Raw genomic sequence first — 19755 nt, 5'->3', positions numbered from 1 at the left:
AACTTGGTTGTTTAATGATAAAACATGTTAACTTTAATGTATGGTTATAGAAGCATGTTTTTATGAAGAGTGATGAATTGCAAAATGTTTTCTTGTTTATGTGCATTTCCCATTATTATATTTTCTATAATAATTTGAATTCTCACCCTTCTGTTTGAATTTGCCCTTTGTTGGTAACGTGCAGGTTCAGACGAGTAGTTACTTGTTCGTGGCTTAGCAGAAGAGCTCCGAGTTTTGTTATTTGATTAGGTAGCGAGTCATATGCTCTTGTCATGTAACACTTGGGGGGATTTTGTTGACTTGTGCTTATGTTTTGATCATTGGTATCTTTATGTTTTATTGAATATTTTGGATGTATGTGTTAACATTTGGATATGTTGTTTTAAAGGCCTTGTAGCCTAGATTTTTGAATTTAAGTAACATGGATGTTAATGTTACTTTGAATTGGTAGACGAATATGGTATGAGACATATTCATTGAATTTATGTGGTAGAAATTCTTTTGTTTTTCCGCAGGTGTTTATGCATAATGTATGAAAGCATGAGATTTACATTGTGTTACAATGTGATCGTTGCATATTATGGATGTTGTATGTATGTTAATTTGGGATTTTCATTTTGTGGAAATCAACATGTGGCACCTTTTTTCCTTATGCATGATTACTCTGTGAGATTATATGATATATTTGGGGTTAGAAAAGGGGTGTTACATTAGTGGTATCAGAGCTTGGTCGACCAGTTGGTCAATAGTTGTTAATGTCCGTATTTCCCGTTGTATTAGATTTGTGTATCTGACACGATCGATATTGTTTTGTCTGTTTTGGTTGTTGGTTGTCGTAGGACGATGGTTGTTGGAAGGAACGATGATGCCATTGTTGATGCATTGCGGATGTTGGCTAGATCTCTTGGTGAAATTCCTCAAGCTAATGCTGGAAATCGGAATGGTGATGATGATGAGTATCGTGCTTTGGGGAAGTTCCAGAGGAATAATTCTCCTACCTATGAGGGAGAGCATGAACCGGATAACGCTCAAGCTTGGTTGAAGGCGATCGAGAAAATCTTTCGAGTCATTGCACCGATGCTCAGAGAGTGCAGTTTGGTACTCACATACTGGAGAAGGAAGCTGAGGATTGGTGGGGCAATATGGCTCTGAGGTTTGATGAGGAAGGTATTCAGGTTACTTGGGATCGTTTTCGTGATGCATTCTTTGAAAACTATTTTCCGGAAGATTATCGTGGAAAGAAAGAGGTGGAATTCCTTGAGTTGAAGCAAGGAAATGGTATTGTTGCTGTATATGCTGCTAGATTTCAAGAGCTTATCAAGTATTGTCCTCACTATAATACTATGAATGCGGAGAGATCTAAGTGTTTAAAGTTTGTCAATGGTTTGAGGCGTGATATCAAGAAGGCAATTGGTTATCAACAAATTACTCGTTTTACGGAGTTGGTTAACAAGAGTCGGATCTATGATGAGGATATTAGGGAAAGTGCTTCTCACTACAAGGCTATGAATGAGAAGAAATTTCAATTCCGTGGGAAACTGTATGATGGTAAAGGAAAGCAGAAAGCTTGTAATGGCAAGAAACCGAGTGGGGGAGGATCTCACACTCTTGTTAAGTGCTATAGGTATGGTGTGGAGGGACATCGTATTTCTGAATGTCCTCAGTCTGATGCGACGTGTTTCAAGTGTGGCAAGGTGGGTCACAAGTCTCACGAGTGTAGAAGTGGTTCAAAAGTGACTTGCTACAATTGTGGAGAGCAAGGTCACATTAGTACCAAGTGTGACAAACCGAAGAAGGAGAAAGCGAAAGGGAAAGTGTTTGCATTGTCTGGTGCGGAGGCTTCTACCGATGATAGGCTAATCCAAGGTACGTGCTTTATTAATGTTACACCTTTGATTGCTATTATTGATACCGGTGCAATGCATTCTTTCATTTCTTTGGATAGTGCTAAGAGATTGAATATTGTATTATCTGATATGCATAGAAGTATGGTTATTGATACACCTGCTATGGGTTCTGTTTCTACTTCTTATGTGTGTTTGAATTGTCCATTGAGTATCTTTGCTAGAGATATCGGGATTGATTTAGTTTGTCTTTCGTTAGAGCAGATTAATGTGATTTTGGGTATGAATTGGTTGGAATTTAATCGTGTGTATATCAACTATTTTGATAAGACGGTTATTTTTCCTGAGATTAGTGTTAAGGAAGATTTGTTTTTGTCTGCTAAGCAAGTTGATGAATCTGTTCAAGATGGAGCTGAGTTGTTTATGTTGTTGGCAACCTTAGATGTACATGAGAAGAGAAACATTGAGGAATTGCCAATAGTTTGTGATTTTGCGGAGGTATTTCCTAAAGATGTAAGTGATTTACTGCCGGAACGTGAAGTTGAGTTTTTGATTGATTTAGTTCCTGGAACTAGTCCTATATCGATGGATCCATATAGGATGTCTGCTTCTAAGTTAAAAGAGTTGAAGAGTCAACTTGAGGATTTGTTGGAGAAGAAGTTTATTCGTCCGAGTGTATCGCCGTGGGGTGCACCTGTTTTGTTGGTTAAGAAGAAGGAAGGATCTATGAGGATTTGTGTTGATTATAGGCAATTGAACAAAGTGACGATTAAGAACAAGTATCCACTTCCGAGGATTGATGATTTGATGGATCAATTGGTTGGAGCTTGTCTGTTTAGCAAGATTGATTTGAGGTCTGGATATCATCAGATTCGTGTGAAGGCGGAGGATATTTAGAAAACTGCTTTTAGAACAAGGTATGGTCACTATGAGTATTCTGTTATGCCGTTTGGTGTGACTAATGCACCTGGTGTATTCATGGAGTATATGAATAGGATTTTTCATGACTATCTTGATAAGTTTGTGGTTGTGTTCATTGATGATATTTTAATCTATTCCAAGAGTGAAGATGATCATGCGGAGCATTTGAGAATCGTGTTATCGGTGTTAAAAGAGAAGAAGTTGTTTGCTAAGCTTTCTAAGTGTGAATTTTGGTTGAGCGAAGTTATTTACCTTGGCCATGTGATCTCTAATGGAGGTATTTTCGTTGATCCTTCGAAGATTGAGGTTGTATCTCAATAGAAAGCTCCCAAGTCTGTTTCTGAGATTAGAAGTTTTCTTGGTTTGGCTGGTTATTACAGGAAGTTCATTGAGGGATTTTGTAAGTTATCTTTGTCGTTGACGTTGTTGACTAGGAAGGGTCAAGCTTTTATTTGGACTTCGCAATGTGAGGCGGATTTTCATGAGCTTAAGAGAAGATTGACTTCTGCTCTTATTTTGATTTTGCCGGATCCTTTGGAACCGTTTGTTGTGTATTGTGATGCTTCTTTATTGGGTTTGGATGGTGTTTTGATGCAGAAAGGACAAGTTGTAGCTTATGCTTCAAGACAACTTAAAGTTCATGAGAGGAATTATTTGACGCACGATTTAGAGTTTGCCGCCGTTGTGTTTGTTTTGAAACTTTGGAGGCATTATTTGTTTGGATCAAGATTTTACGTTTTTAGTGATCACAAGAGTTTGAAGTATTTGTTTGATCAAAAAGAGTTGAATATGAGGCAACGAAGATGGTTAGAATTCTTAAAGGATTATGATTTTGGTTTGAACTACCATCTTGGAAAAGCGAATGTTATAAGCGATGCATTGAGTAGGAAATCATTGCATATGTCTATGTTGATGATTCAAGAATTGGAATTGTTGGAACAATTTCGAGATTTGAGTTTGGTTTGTGAAGCGACGTCTTCGTGTGTTAAGCTTGGTATGTTGAAGCTTACGAGTGGTATTCTTGATGAGATTAGAGAAGGTCAAAAATCAGATTTGAAATTGGTTGACATTATGACATTGATTAATCAAGGTAAAGGTGGTGATTTTCGGATTGATGAGAATGGTATTATGAGATGTCGTGATCGAGTTTGTATTCTGGATGTTGCGGATTTGAGAAAAAGGATTCTTGAGGAAGGGCATAGAAGTGGTTTGAGTATTCATCCTGGTGCTACTAAAATGTATCAAGATTTGAGGAAAATGTTTTGGTGGCAAGGTATGAAGAAGGATATATCGGAATTTGTGTATTCATGTTTGACTTGTCAAAAGTTAAAGATTGAACATCAAAAGCCGCCTGGTTTGATGCAACTGTTATCTATTCCTGAGTGGAAGTGGGATAATATCTCTATGGATTTTGTTTCGGGTTTGCCGAGAACATCGAGTAATTGTGAGGCGATTTGGGTCATTGTGGATAGATTGACAAAATTTGCTTATTTTATTCCGATGAGGATGGATTATTCGATGGAAAGACTTGATAAGTTGTACATCGAGAAGATTGTGTGTTTGCATGGTATTCCGTCAAGTATTGTTTCGGATAGAGATCCAAGGTTTACTTCGAGATTTTGAGAAGGTTTGCAAAGTGCTTTGGGTACGAAGTTGCGTTTGAGTTTGGCGTATCATCCGCAAACTGATGGTCAATCAGAAAGGACTATTCAGTCGCTTGAAGATCTTTTGAGGTCTTGTGTTTTGGAACAAGGAGGAAATTGGGATAGTTTCTTACCTTTGATTGAGTTTACGTATAACAACAATTTTCATTTTAGTATTGGAATGACACCTTTTGAAGCTCTTTATGGTAGAAGGTGTAGAACTCCTTTGTGTTGGTATGAATCGGGAGAGAGTGCGGTGGTTGGACCCGAGTTGATTCAAGAGACTACGGATAAGATTAAGATGAAGGCTTCTGATAAGTGCAAAAATGTACTTATTTTGTATATATATTTTGTTGTACTTATCTATACTTTTTGTTAGTACGTTTGAATAATACCCCGTTTTGTGTATAAATACGTATACTTTGTGAATAGATGTATTTTCATATACTTTAATACTTGTTGATAGTTTTCTATTCATTTTGTAGGTATTGAGGCGTATTTGGAGCATGAGCAATAATGTGTCGAAGACATGGCTTCAAACGCGCATTTTTAAGCAACGGAACAAGCGCATCAACGAATAAAGCTCAAAACCAAAGAATAATAAATCACCAATTTGGTTTATATGTTGCCATTTTTAAATAGGAAATTGAACAAGCTTTCCAACGCTTCGAACCGGGCGCAAATCGGAGTTACGGTTCTCAAGTTACGTCATTTTTACTAAAAGCTGTTTTTTCATGACAGCAGGTTGGGCGCGATGCGCGCTCCTGCGCGCGACGCGCGCTGTACAGAACTCAAAATTGCATAAATAGACGAAAATCAGATTTTTTTAGGTTATGTTTTGGGTATTTTTGAACCCCAACTCATCCTAGGTCATTTTTGGGTAAATTTAGCTTGGAAACACCATTGGAGCTTGTAATCGGATGATCGGAGGTCGAATTTCTCATCGATTGGTGTTGACAAACCAAGAAATGTTTGGTTCCTCTTCTTCTCTTCTCTTTGTATTTCTCTTTTGGTGAGTTTGTATGTAAATTACTCTAAACCCATGGATGTTTGTTGCTTTTTCTACTAGTTGTATAAAGTTTGCTTTACAAATCTTAATCGGTGTTTTTCTGATCTTTTTGCTTAAATGCTTTGGATTTGTGTTGTTGTAGAAATAGACATCACAAATCTTGATTAGGGAGATATCTGTTAGCTTTTGATTCTAGACATAGGATTGGGGTTAATATCTAAGTTTAATGTCTCTGTGTTGTTCCATCGGTTGAGACATCGTCGAAAGAGCAGTATAGTTGAACTCTCGTCGGTGTTGCAGAAATGGACATTGATGTGAGGGATATGTGGTGATTCTGACGAGTATTATAGATTAAGTACGACGGAGTGATAAATCTAAGTTTGTGAGGAGTAATTTAGATTCGAACCAGATAAGTTATTCTCTATCAAGAATGTATTCTTTTTATGTTCATATGTTATATTTTCCGTTTTTACTTAAAACCCATTGAACCCAAGCTCAAGAACTAAGAATCCTTCAAACAGCAATTCAATGCACTATTCCCTGTGGAGACGATAATTTCCCGGATAAATACTTCCAAAACTTTTGTTGCTTGCAGCTATACCGCTCCAACAGCTTCTCAAAGTCGTCAGAAGAGTTATCATGATAAGAGGAGGAAGGCGCTTGAGTTTGAGAAGGATGAACATGTATTTCTTTGAGTTACGCCAATAATGGGTGTTGGTAGAGCATTGAAGTCGCGTAAGTTGACGCCGCGTTTCATTTGTCCTTATCAGATTTCAGAGAGGGTAGGTGAAGTGGCATATCATATTGCATTGCCACCGTATCTTTCTAATCTTCACGATGTATTCCATGTGTCTCAATTGAGGAGGTACATTCCGGATCCATCGCATGTTGTTCAGTTAGATGATGTTCAAGTAAGAGATAATTTGACGATTGATACATCACCTATACGAATTGAAGATCGAGAGGTGAATAAGCTTTGTGGTAAGAAGATTTCTTTGGTGAAAGTGATATGGGGTGGAGTTGCCGATGACAATATCACTTGGGAACTCGAGGATAAGATGAAGGAATCGTATCTGGAGTTGTTTGCTTGAGGTAATTTTCGAGGCCGAAAATCTTTTAAGTGGGGGAGAGTTGTAACACCCTATTTTTATTAGATTTTATTTAATTAGGATTATTTGATATTTGGTATTGTTTGTGTGTTTTATTTAATAATTGTTTGAGTGTCATACCCCAAAATTTGCCCATCTCATTTTATCTTCAGGGGTTCAAGATTCAAGGGTTTATTCAAGCAAAATTCTCCTAATCGAGGGCCTCCTAAATTAGGGTTTGTACTTTATCAAAAGAGTTTGAATCTCTAAGGCCTCAAATGGATCTCAAGGTGTCTCATATGTCTCAAAGCATCTCCATGTCAAAAGTCAAGCTTCAATTTCAAGGATTGCTCACTCAATGGCTCAGACGATCAATAGTCGACTATGTTGACCTAAAAGTCAACTATAGTTAAAATACAGTCAAACTTCAAGACTTTTGGTCGACATCAAGTATTTGAGGTTATATCCATCATTTGATCAAAGGTTGATCATGATCCGTTAATAAAGACTCAGAAATGTACAAAGTCAAAAGGTTCAAATTAGGGTTTTTTATAGGAAAAGTCAACTCAACTTTGACTGGTCATAACTTTCACATGGAGTATCAAAAATTTCCCAACCAAAGTCTATTCTAAAGGAAATTGGATTCTCTACAACTTTGTCTCTCACATGCCAAGGCCAGAAATGCTTTATTCAAGAGATCTGGTCAAAGAGATTATAGGTCTCCAAAAAGTCAACAAAAACACCTTTTGGGTCAAAGCTCATAACTTGAGCATGGAAGCTTCAATTGAGATGAAACCAAAAGGGTCATTTAGAGGACTCTTTGAGCTTTCCAAAAAGTCCTAGAACATGGGCATATGGCAAAGATTGAAAGAGATACAAGGTTTAGAAGTTGGTCGATTTTGGAGAAATACATAAAGCCCTAATTAAGTAATTTTGGTTTTCTTGACCAATGGGCCTAACTTTAGGATTTTTAACATGACTTTGGGCTTCATATGGACTCCTAGACTAATTATTTCATTTTATAATATTTATATTATTTATTTGAATATTTATTCATTTAAATACTTATAAAACATATAAAGTATGGAATAATTTTATTTAAATCAAGGATTTATTTTTCAATCAAGTTTCAATCATCCAAATATCAAATATATGGTGTAAATTTCGTGGAAAATAGGATTGGTGAGAAAAGATTAGGTTTAAGCCATTTTTAGAAAGAATTAAAATCAAATTCTCAATCAAATATTCTTCCATCAAAGCTTGGTTTATGTCCAATCTCTCAACCCTAATAGAGGCCATATATATTCTAAAATAAGTCAGAAGCAAAGGGGGGATGAAAATTAGGAGAGAGGCTAGGGTTACAAGACACAAAAAATCAAGAAAAGGTGAAAAACTCGTGTGCCCCATTGCAGCCAATCTCAAAGGTTCCAATTCAATCCATTCTTCTTATAAGGTATAAGAGAGTAAGTATAAACCGAAGGAGATGATGAAAAGAACCTAAAACGCATACTCTTCATTCATCATGTTCATATGAGTTTTGCTTTCGTTTTCCATATTTGATCGTATTATAACCTGGACTAAAATTTGCTTTGAGTTTATGCCGTGATTTGGAGGAGGTATGATGTGTAGCATGTGTCGCACGCTCGCGAAAATCAGACAGAGTCGCCACCAATATATTTATCCCAAAGAGGGAAAGGAATATCAGAAAACCTAGAATAAGGATAAGAGAAGGTCTTGCGACCAGAGATAGGGTACGGGAGTCGGTTACGCAAGGGGAAGGTGCTAGCACCCCTCACGCCCATCGTACTCGATGGTATCCACCTATGTTTGTTCTATTCTAAGGGTGTATAAATCTAAAGCTTAATTATTAAGGGAATGCATGCAAATGAAAGAAAAGAAACACGGGGAAAATAAGGTTTATAAATAGTTGTGCTCGCTTAGGCCCCGCGACCTAATGCCTACGTATCCTTTTCAGGAATCAGAGCGCCGTAGTTCGGCTCTTTAGTTTTTGTTTGTTTTTGTGTTTTTAGTTGAACAGTTACATTCGCACTCCGCTGCTCGACCTCTGGAGTCTTAAGCTGGGAATGGAGCGGAAATAACGTGTCCGATTAGGAGAAAGAATGCCCTGAAGGCAAGAGAAAGAATGCCTCGGGGGCAAGAGAGAGAAGAGAGAAGATTGGTTTGTGTTTTTTATGTAACTTCATGATGAACAAAACCCAATACAAGGTTTCGCACCACTTCGTTACTTTGTTTAGGTCTGAGCCTTTATTAGATGTTTTAGATGTTTTTGGTTGGTGATTTTTAAGGGATTTTAATCTGCGAGTTGAATCACATAGAATGTATGATGTCAAAGAAACAGATTAGGGAATGAATCCCACTCATTTCTCTACATGGATAGAGAAACAGATTAGGGAATGAATCCCACTCATTTCTCTAATAATCGAGAAACAGATTAGGGAATGAATCCCACTCATTTCTCTTTGTAGTGATCGAGAAACAGATTAGGGAATGGATCCCACTCATTTCTCTCTCACTAAGTGTTCGAGAAACAGATTAAGGAATAAATCCCACTCGTTTCTCTCCCACCTTTAATGTGATTCGCCTCTTCCTTTGTTAAGTGTTTTAAAGTTGAAAAGGAAAATAAACAAAACTAGCCTAAGATGAAAACTAGCCTAATATGATGGGAACCTCTAATTCCTAAAGTTGTCATGGTTTCTACCTAATGGTTAGGAGCAAAAAGCGACATGAGAATATAAGCATAAGCGGAGATCGAAATTACAAGTACAAATAAAGATCAAAATTACAAGTAAAAATTACAAGTAAACAATGATACAAAATTATTGCAAAAATGACTAAAAGAATGACTTGAAATATGGTACAAAACATGGAAGCAAATGATGCAAAATATAGTACCAAAAGTGAATTAAAGGACTATTATTTTTATCGATTTTTATATGACAAAGAACAAGAATTCTAATCAAGCAAAAGAATTAAAATACAAGCCTAAACTAATATTTTTTAGTGATTATTTTTATATGTCTAAAATTGTATTAAAAGCCTAAAATTGATAGTAGAAAATTAGTATTTTGTTTACTAAAAAGAATGGTAAGAAATCTAATTTAAAAGACCTAAATTCTACTAATTAATTAAAAGGAACCAGGGGGTGTATGTTGGTTTTGTGGTGGTGATTAGCAATGGGCGCAGGGCCCAACAGAAGGAAGCCCAGCAGCATTTTTTTGTTTCTGATTTGCCCGGCCAAAAAATGGCGCTATGGGCTCAAGAGGGAGGTGGTGCATAGCATTCCGTGACAGGCCCAAGGAGAATTCTCTTTGTTACAGATTACTAACAGATTTTAATGTCAATTAACTCAATTAATCAAAACTTAAACCTTATATTATATTCTAATTACAATCAGATAATCAGCTAAATAACATTAATAAGTAAATTAAAAAACTGGAATGAAAAGGGGAATAGGGTTTACGTGGATGAACATTGAGATTTGACAAAGCTTCCTCTCTCTCGTCTGAATTCGACGGCGCGGCGGTTCTCCTCTTCTCCGATCAAAATCTCTCCGCCGCTAATACCATTAGACGGATCGAACGCTCTGTCTTCCATCCCTCCTCTCTCTCGACGGACTCACTCTCGCAAACTCATCTCTCATTTCATGAACCTAACTAAATCCAACCGTTCGGAAGTGCTTCGACGGCGCTTCAAAATCGTTGTCAACAGAATCGGAGATCCACAATCTTTCACAGGTGCTCAGGTATTTCTTTATGTCTATCTTCTTCTTCTTTCTCGCGATTTCTCCTCTTTCTGAGTTCTCGGATTCAAATGGATTGAGTTGTTGCGTTGAGCAGTGTTGTTGATTGATTGCAGATGAATTGCAGAGAAGTTAATTGAAGATAGTTCTTTGAAGAATTCATGATGATGTGATGAAGAACGATGAAGATTGATTGGTGGATTCGGTTATGGCTGAGAATTTTCTGATTCAGAGGTTTGTTACCGGTTTTCTTTAGTGATTAAAGGTGAAGAAGAATGGTTGAATGTGAAGTGTGGATGAAGGTGAATGGTAGAAGGCTTGAAGATGGTGAAGGGTGGAGTGATGATTTGAAGTAAAGGGGAGAAAAGAGAGCCGAAGAATGAACAGAGTGGTTCTGGTTTTATAGCATAGAAGCTCCCTGAATTGGAGGTAAACTCTCCCTTCTTCTGTTGATTTGTTTCGATTCCGTTATGGGCTCCATTAGCTAGGTGGTTTTGGTTCTGAAAGTTAGTTAAAACTGTTAGTGATTCTGTTAGGAAGTTAGTTAGGTAGTTAGGATTCTGTTAGATGTTAGTTAGGTAGTTATGAAACTGTTATAGAGCTGTTAGAGGTTAGGGTCAGTTAGAGAATCTGTTTTGAATGGGAACTGTTGGTTGTATTTGTGTTTATGGACTGGTTTAAAACAGTGGGCTTGTTTAAAGGTATTAATGTCCTGATGTATTGTGAGTATTTCGTAGATATGTTCGAATGGGCATGGTCCGTAACTTAAGAAGGCCGGCAGTGTGTTTGGTTGTGAATCTGTTTAGCCTGAAACTGACTTGTAGCATGATTTTTTCCTTAGAATTACTGGCTGTTTTTTTTTTTGGTAAGAATGTGAAACGTTTCTGTTGCTTTTGTAGGTTTTGTGGAAGGAATGATGGGAAATTGACTTGAAGAATTTGAAGAAAGAAGTTTGGGATTATGAACAAAGGACTCAAAGAAATAATGAATGTAATTTTGGATATAAGATGAATTGGATTTTGTAATGAATTTGAATTGTGAAATATAATGTGATGAACTCGTGAACTTGAGATTGTAAATAACGTGTATTTTTTGTAATTTTCAAATGTTGGATTTCCTTGGAGAATGTTGACCTTTGTAATGAACTTTCGAACTTCAAAGTATTCTTTTCCTTTCTTTTTAAATGAGAACCATATAATAAGTCAACCACCAAAAAATGACAAAGATAATAACAGTTGATCAACTAAAAGTCAACCTCCCAAAGTTGATTGACCAAAAGTCAGCTCATGAACATTTTTTTATTCTTTTCTGATGATGACTCAATAATAAGGAACCTGATTTTTTGACCTTCTGTAGGGAAATAAACCCTAATCTTTGTTCCTGATGAGATTGGATGAAGAATACCCATGAAGCTTGATAGTGAAGAAGTGCATAGTGCCTATACTTCGAAACCTTAATTTCACGGTCTAATACTCAAAGAGACACCAAATAAATCATGCTTGAGTGGAGTAGAAACCCCACCTTCCTTGATCTTTGATCCCCAGCCAAGTTTATTAATTAGTGATGCATGATGTGTTAAATGAGTTAATGGAGATATGCAGATGAAATGCGAAGCTTAAGCCATTTAGAGATAAAATTATGAGGGCAAATTTTGGGGTGCAACAGCTGCCCCTATTTAATCGTCTTTGACCTGAAAGTGAGATTGGCGATAGCCTTTCGATCATTCAATGTAGAAGAAGATTAAATATCAATGGAACCTGAAAATTTGCCTGAAGAAAGATGGGATCCACTGGGTGAAAATGATGTCAACTCCACTAAGGAAAAGTGTATCAACTCTGGGTTGAACAAAGTAACTCTGGGTTAGAAATGAAATGGAATTCAACTCTGGGTTGAAGAAGGATAGCGGGTCAACTCTGGGTCGAAGAATAAAGGGGAAGTCAACTTTGGGTTGGACAGGATGTAAACATCAACTCTGGGTTGAGAATAGAAAGGGAAATCAGTATTAATGGGACAAGATATAGGCATCAACTCTGGGTTGAGAAAAAAGTAAGAATATCAACTCTGGGTTGAAAACAAGAGATAGACATCAACTCTGGGTTGAAAGAAGGAAGAATGAACAATTAGAAGTAACTGTCAACTCTGGGTTGAATGGGAAAGAGAAATCAATTCTGGATTGAACTAGGGATAACCATCAACTCTGGGTTGAGAGGGGAAGAAATCAATTCTGGATTGAATAAAAGGTATCCGTCAACTCTGGGTTGAGCGGGAAAAGAAAAGAGATAACCATCAACTCTGGGTTGAGTGGGAAAGACAAGAGATAACCGTCAACTCTGGGTTGAGTGGGAAAAATATCAACTCCGGGTCGAATAAAAGATGACCATCAACTCTGGGTTGAATAGAAGATAACCGTCAACTCTGGGTTGAGCGGGAAAAACAAGAGATAACCGTCAACTCTGGGTTGAGTGGGAAAATATAATCATCAACTCTGGGTTGAATAAAAGACAAACATCAACTCTGGGTTGAATAAAAGGTGACCGTCAACTCTGGGTGAGTGGGGAAAAGGTAAGGGTCAACTCTGGGTTGAATAAAGGAAGACCGTCAACTCTGGGTGAGTGGGAAAAACAAGAGATAACCGTCAACTCTGGGTTGAGTGGGAAAATATAATCATCAACTCTGGGTTGAATAAAAGACAAACATCAACTCTGGGTTGAATAAAAGGTGACCGTCAACTCTGGGTGAGTGGGGAAAAGGTAAGGGTCAACTCTGGGTTTAATAAAGGAAGACCGTCAACTCTGGGTGAGTGGGAAAAACAAGAGATAACCGTCAACTCTGGGTTGAGTGGGAAAATATAATCATCAACTCTGGGTTGAATAAAAGACAAACATCAACTCTGGGTTGAATAAAAGGTGACCGTCAACTCTGGGTGAGTGGGGAAAAGGTAAGGGTCAACTCTGGGTTGAATAAAGGAAGACCGTCAACTCTGGGTGAGTGGGAAAAGATAATTAACTCGGGGTTAAAAGATGAAAGGAAGGTCAACTCTAGGCACCAACTCTGGGTTGAAGCAAGATGAACATGATTGACTTGAGGAGATGACACCACAATGGTAACTCTGAGTGCCCCAGTGGAATATCAATTGATTGCTTGTAGAGAACCCACCTGATGAGTAACTTGGCTTATGCTTCACATGCAAATGTTTGATTTATTTGTGCACTTCTGGAAATGCAATGCAATGAATTCTATATGCAGTGTATTGATTGATCAGGGTTTCTGCTTCGATGTGGAATAGATTAGGCGGAGTTCTGAACTCTGCTTGACTCATGATAGGGTGGATGCACCTGTTTTGTTGATGATCGGATCATGCGGATGAAATGATAATGAAAATGCAATGATTATGCATGATGCATGTATGATTATGAATGGAATGATTGTTTCCAAGATACAAGGAGTGGGTGGAGGATGCCTTGCAGGGAGGTTGTTGCTTGAAGGACAACACTTGTGAAGGTGAGGTGTTTAGTTTGACTCCTCGACACTTGTTTTGATATCTGACACTTGCTTGGGGATGGAAGAAAGAATTGTCACTAGCTTGCCCCAGCTTGTATGATCTCTTGACATAAAGCTTTGATAATGCTTGAATCATGGAGATTTGTAATGGTCAGCCCCAGTGTAGATCAAGGAATGAATGAATGCCCCAGATTGAAAGGAACTCTTCCACCAAATGGATGCTTGAGATATTTGCTCTGCGGATGACCAACCTTTGCCTTTGTAAGATCACTCGATGGAATTTCAATGTTAACTTTCCTTGGTATCAAGTACTTGCTTTCATGTTAGAGACAATTCTGTTTTGAAAGAGATAATGAGAATGCAATGCACATGTTAATCTCAAAGAAAAGAGTTTATTTGTCAAAATGTTGTACTGATACTAACACAAATGACACAGCAACATTAGGAGTCAGTTTGACATGATTTTACAGTTTGTATGCTTTCGGAACGAACCCTACTTCAATTAGGACTTTTGAGGGTTGTAACGTGGTCGGGTTCACGGTTTGAGAAACAAAGGATAAAGGCTCAAGTTCTACTTAACCCACCCCTTCTTCGTGATGTTCTCCAGTCCTACGTTCAGCTAGTTTAACACGAGCGTTCGCCTTTCAGGAAGGATGGTGATGGATGAGGATCCTTTGTAGCTTTGATGGAGGTGGCAGTCACCCTTTAGTGCTTTTGTTGATGGTCATAACAACTTGTCCCTTGGAGGATTTTTCTTTTGCTTTTTGCTTTCCCTAATGTCATACCCCAAATTTGTCCTACCCCTTTATTTCTAACTGGCTTAGACACTTGCATTCATTTGCATACCTTCCACTAGGTCATCTAACATAATCCATGCATTCATTAACCAATAATTGGAGACATGGGATCAGAGGTCTTCTAGTGGATTAGAGTTCTATTGGTTTGAGGCTCCTACTGGAGATAAACTTGATTCACCTGGGTGTTCTTTGGGCACGGGGATCAAGGAATTAGGGTTTGATTCATGAAATACTTATTCATCAAGTTATGAGGTTCACCAGCAAAATGTAATTGGATCTTATGTCAAGATGTCCTTCTGTGCTCCAATTCTCGTCTTCATCAAAAAGGCCCCTAAGCATTATAGTTATATGAAGGGTATCAACTGATGAAAGAATTTTGTCGCGGTACACAATACGGAGTCGTGAATTCATTGTTGTTAAGGCGTTTGCTCGGTATTGCTATGCGAATGGCTATTGAAAGTTGAATTGAGATTGGATTCATTAGTGTGGAATATTCATTTCAAGTGATCATGTGGGGCTATGAGGGCTTAATGCACAAGTTTGATGGGATTAAAGAGTCTGATGGGATTAGAGTGCGAATTGGGATTCAAGTTGCAAAAGCAAAGCCTACCATGGAGTCTTATTCAAACGTCTATTCAAAGTTCACTTAAGTTGATTAAAAAGGTTATACAAGCAAAATTACATCCACATTTAGTGTTCATCATTCATCATTAGTCAATGCAAGTCAACTTACGTGGTAAGGATCAATTTCAAATTCCAAGGCCTAATCCCAAGGTGTATCATCAAGACACAAGAAAAATGCAAGTTCCATAACATAAGAAAAAACTTCAGAATACATCTTCAAGACTACAAGAACACTTCAAGTTTGGCATCTAATACTTCAAAATGCATTTTCCCAAATGTTACAAAAAAGATATACAAGTGTTACAAAGTACTGGAGGTTTTGTTACATTCGGTCCATATTTTGAAATCTAAAACAAATTGCTAAGTCTACATAAGCCAAAATTTGTATCCCTTGCCAAAGCTTGCCTCGGTTCGTCTCTTCCATTTCTCCATTACACAAGCGAATTGCACCTGTACACTAAACAAAAAAAACACATCAGCAGCAAGAATTCATATCTAACATTCATTCAAAATCCACAAATAAATAGCCATGTTGCATTCACATATTCAGCCATGTATCATAAACCTAACAGCATATCCACACTAAAACAAACCACAAAAAGATCCTGGCAGCCATCACAACCATACTGCATATAAACCATTAACACACACATTCAGCAATAACCAGATGACCAACCTGTATAACTAACAAAACCGCCCCTAACCAAACTTAACAAACCAGCCCCCAAAACTCATTTCAAACAGAGTTCAAAATAAAAGCAGTTTCTAACAGCAGCCCTAACATAGCCTATTTCACTACTAATCAACAACAGAGTCAAAAATTCCTCTAACCAACTAACTCCCCTATCCTAACAGAACCCAACTACCATAACAGAATCCAAAACAAGAATAACTACCTCATAACCATATAACAAACTCAGGGAACCTATAACAGTTTACTAACCGAATCAGTTACAACCGCCAGCAAAATTCAAAATGAAAGAAGAGATTTACCTATATAAGCAGAGCTTCAACCTTCTTCGAAGTTCACCATCTTCACTTCCCGTTCTTCACCACTCTCTTCATTCATTCATAATCTTCACTTCTCTTCTCTCATCTCCACGATCCGCCACCTTCATTCTCCATTCTCTCCCACTTCTTCACAGCTTCATCCTCACTCCTTCATCATCTTCAACCTTTAACCATAACAGAAAATCACCAAAAAACCATTCACTTTTGATCCACTTCATCACTCTCTTTCTCTTGTCCCCAATCTTCAACTCTATTCTTGAATCTTCATCACACTTTCATCATCACCTTCATCTCTGTAATGATCTTCGTCAAACAACCAGAATTTTTTGAACAGAGTCCTTCTTTCTTCTTCCTCGTTCACGCTTCTGCAACAAACCGTACCAACCTTCAACTTCAAACATTCATCAATCATCACCTCTCCACAATTTTCAACCATCACGTTCATCACGTATCCATCGTAACATCAACAATCTTCAATACCATCACAACAACATCACCTTCATTACGCTCCCACAAATCACATCGGATCATCAACACAGATCAAAGCTTACCTTCACCGCGAAACGCATCTGCAACGTCGCTCATGACATCATCATTCATCACGCCACAGTTTCAATGATTTGCGTATTGAACAAGAGAAGCGAATCGGAGAGATTTTGAGGAATCGAGACCGGAGAAGAGAGTTTGTTGAGAGCGCCGTCGCGAGGTCCTTTTGAAACAGGAGAGAGCACCGTCGCAATGATGCACCGAGAATTTGAGACGGAGACGAAAGCAAGAGAATGAGACCGGAGGTTGAGTGTTCGTTTCCGATCACGACGGCGAACTGAAGAATTTTGCCGGAGTAGAGTAATTTTCGCCGCCGTCGTCGCCGCTTGCGCAAAGAAGAAGAGTGCTCCACGAAAAGTTCAAAGGTCACAATTAATTGAACCCTAACCCCCTTTCTTGTTTTTTGTTATTATTCATTTTAATTCCTTTTTTTACAAAATTATGCCAAAAATGAGTGTGTGTGGATCTGAACAATTAACTTGGGCCTGATTTGCTATTCTCCACCCCCTTTGAGCCCATGATACTTTTTTGGTAACCTGAAAATCTGAACAGAAAGCTACTTTGGGCTTCTCCTGATTGGGCCTTGCGCCATTACTCCTGACTGCACCACCATAATCTAGTTTCACCCCCTGTTTCTTTTTTTAATTACTAGAATTTAGGTTTAATTAGACTTGTTTTTCTATTTTCTTTTAGGTGATGAAATACTAATTTTTCTACTATCATTTTTAGGCTTTAATACCAATTTTGACATAAAAATGTTCATAGAAAATATATTTTAGGCTTATTGTTTTAGTCTTCTTTTTACTTGATTTAGAGTTCATTTCTCTTTCATAAAAATCAATAAAAAACAATAGTATTTTTTTAGTTTAATTTTGCACTAATGTTTGAATTGCTTTTGTATCATTTACGTGTTGATTTCTATATAATCTTTGTGTGACTTTGTTGTTAATACCACTTATATGCTTCTCTTAGAATTTATCCCATGTTAACATTAGGATTTAGACTTGTATAGACAACTTAGACTAGATTTGGAAGTAGTTCCCTTCTTTCATTCTTTTCCCTTTCAACTTTCAAAATACTTAATAAAAATCGATGAAGATCATACCGTTGCTTCATTTCATAGTAGGAAAGAAATGATTGGGGCGTAGGCTCCGATGTATGTTCTTTCCTACTTAGCGGAGAAGAAATGGTTGAGGTGTGAAGCTTCGGCGTATTTCTTAACCGTTATTTAGAGAAACGATCATGGTGTAGGCCTCGATGTGCATTCTCTAAATATTCACAAAAAACTCTTTTTGTATCTCCTTTACTTAGCGGAGAAGAAATGATTGAGGTGTGAAACCTCGATGTATTTCTTAACCGTTGTTTAGAGAAACGATTGTGGCGTAGGCCTCGATGTGCGTTCTCTAAATATGCAAAACAAAACTCTTTTTGGTATGATCTAAGTCACAAATTAAAATCCCCATAAAAAACACCAACCCAAAAACACTTCAAAAAACCTAATGAATGTTCAGACTTAAAACAAAAGTGAGGAAGTGATGCGAGACCTTGTAGTGGGTTCTCGTCATCATGGAATTACCCTTAAAAGATACAAACCAATCTCTCTTTCTTCTCTTAAGGGCACCGTTATCTCCGCTCCATTGCATCCTAGGCTGTCCCCTTATGCAAGAGCGCGAGCGTTAACGCCGCCCACCTAAAAAAACACAAAAACAAACAGAAAATCGTGAGCCGAGCTACGGTAACTCTGATTCCTGAAAAGGATACGTAGGCAGCGGGGTAGGGCCCGTGCGAGTATAATTCTTTATTTTCCCTACATTTTGCATTCATTTCGCATTTAGACATAGACATAGATATACACCCTTTAGATAGAAACAAACATAGGTGGATACCATCGAGTACGATGGGCGCGAGGGGTGCTAATACCTTCCCCTCGCGTAACCGACTCCCGTACCTTGATTCTCTGGTCGCGAGACCTTGTTCCTTCCTTTGCTAGGTTTTCTGATATTCCTTTCCCTTATGGGATAAATATATTGGTGGCGACTCTGTTCATTTTTCGCGAGCGTGCGACAGCTGGCGACTCTGCTGGGGATGTTGCTAGACCTGTTGCTGGTCCATCCTTAGTGAGTCGATCCTAGCCTGCGTTTGTTTGTTTATTTACTGGGTGTTTATTTGTTTTTATGTCTATACCTTGTATATATGTTTGCATGTTTACTTTTCTGCCTGCATATCATGTTTATTTCTGTTTGCACATCATGCATATGGATTATATTCTGTGTTCCTTGGGGTCTTCTGTTCTGTTTTGCAGGTTGGGTGGGATTGTTCTATGAGGTAAAAGGCCCAATACCCAGGCCATGAGTGATACCTTAGGAACTAGGAATAGAGTGGCCATGACGGACAGAAGACGTATGTCTGATTGATCCGATCATGTATCCACGGACAGAGCTTGGTTGAAAGAGGCAATATCGTATGATTACGCCTACTTTCAATCCTCTGTTGGCTTTTTTTAACCTACCCTGACCTAGATTCACCTGTGAGTGGGGAGGGATATACATGACAGGTATCATTGGTGACTATTCTGTTCTGTTGGTGACTATTGGTTTTCCTGGTATTCAAAAAGGTGCCGGACCTTTGATCCTGTGACATTTGACCTGTATCAGTTATTCAGAAGTTTGTACAGTGGTTACTAAGATTATATGGACCGTTGATCCCATGCTTTTGCATTGCATAACATCATCGCTTTACCCACTTCATTTATGAGGGATCCTAAAGTCCATTTCAAAAAAAAAAAAGAAAGAAAAAGAAAGAAAACAAAAAGAAAAGAAAAGATATTCTATACAAAAAAAAAAGCCTTGATTCCAAAAAAGAGATAAAAAAAAAAAAGAAGAAAATAGAAGTGCGAAAAGACTTTAGGATCCCTTGGAAATGAAACATTGCATTCATATCATGTTGCATGTCATGGTTCCGTATCAGAAGCTAATTGGGGTCCCTTTCAATCCAGATTTCTGCTTCATCAA

At 37.9% G+C, this 19755-nt stretch overlaps 1 protein-coding gene across 1 annotated transcript; it reads left to right on the top strand.

The window, feature by feature from the left end:
* Nucleotides 1-843: 843 nt before the first annotated feature.
* LOC131639602 (uncharacterized) lies at nt 844-6508 on the top strand. Its single transcript, XM_058910085.1, has 3 exons — nt 844-1098; nt 1176-1694; nt 6314-6508. The coding sequence occupies exons 1-3, from the start codon at nt 844-846 to the stop codon at nt 6506-6508; spliced, it is 969 nt and encodes a 322-aa protein (XP_058766068.1).
* Nucleotides 6509-19755: the final 13247 nt, after the last annotated feature.

Source organism: Vicia villosa, unplaced genomic scaffold (assembly GCF_029867415.1).
Source record: "Vicia villosa cultivar HV-30 ecotype Madison, WI unplaced genomic scaffold, Vvil1.0 ctg.002710F_1_1, whole genome shotgun sequence".
Classification (NCBI taxonomy): Eukaryota; Viridiplantae; Streptophyta; class Magnoliopsida; order Fabales; family Fabaceae; genus Vicia; species Vicia villosa.
The sequence above is the reverse complement of the archived record's forward strand: the minus strand, read 5'-3'. Positions and strand labels throughout refer to the sequence as shown.

Coding starts and splice junctions, on each gene's coding strand:
- LOC131639602 (XM_058910085.1), top strand. CDS start 844: ATGGTTGTTGGAAGGAACGATGATGCCATTGTTGATGCATTGCGGATG. Junction 1,099..1,175: donor TGCTCAGAGAGTGCAGTTTG/GTACTCACATAC, acceptor GAAGGTATTCAG/GTTACTTGGGATCGTTTTCG. Junction 1,695..6,313: donor CGTGTTTCAAGTGTGGCAAG/GTGGGTCACAAG, acceptor CATGTTGTTCAG/TTAGATGATGTTCAAGTAAG.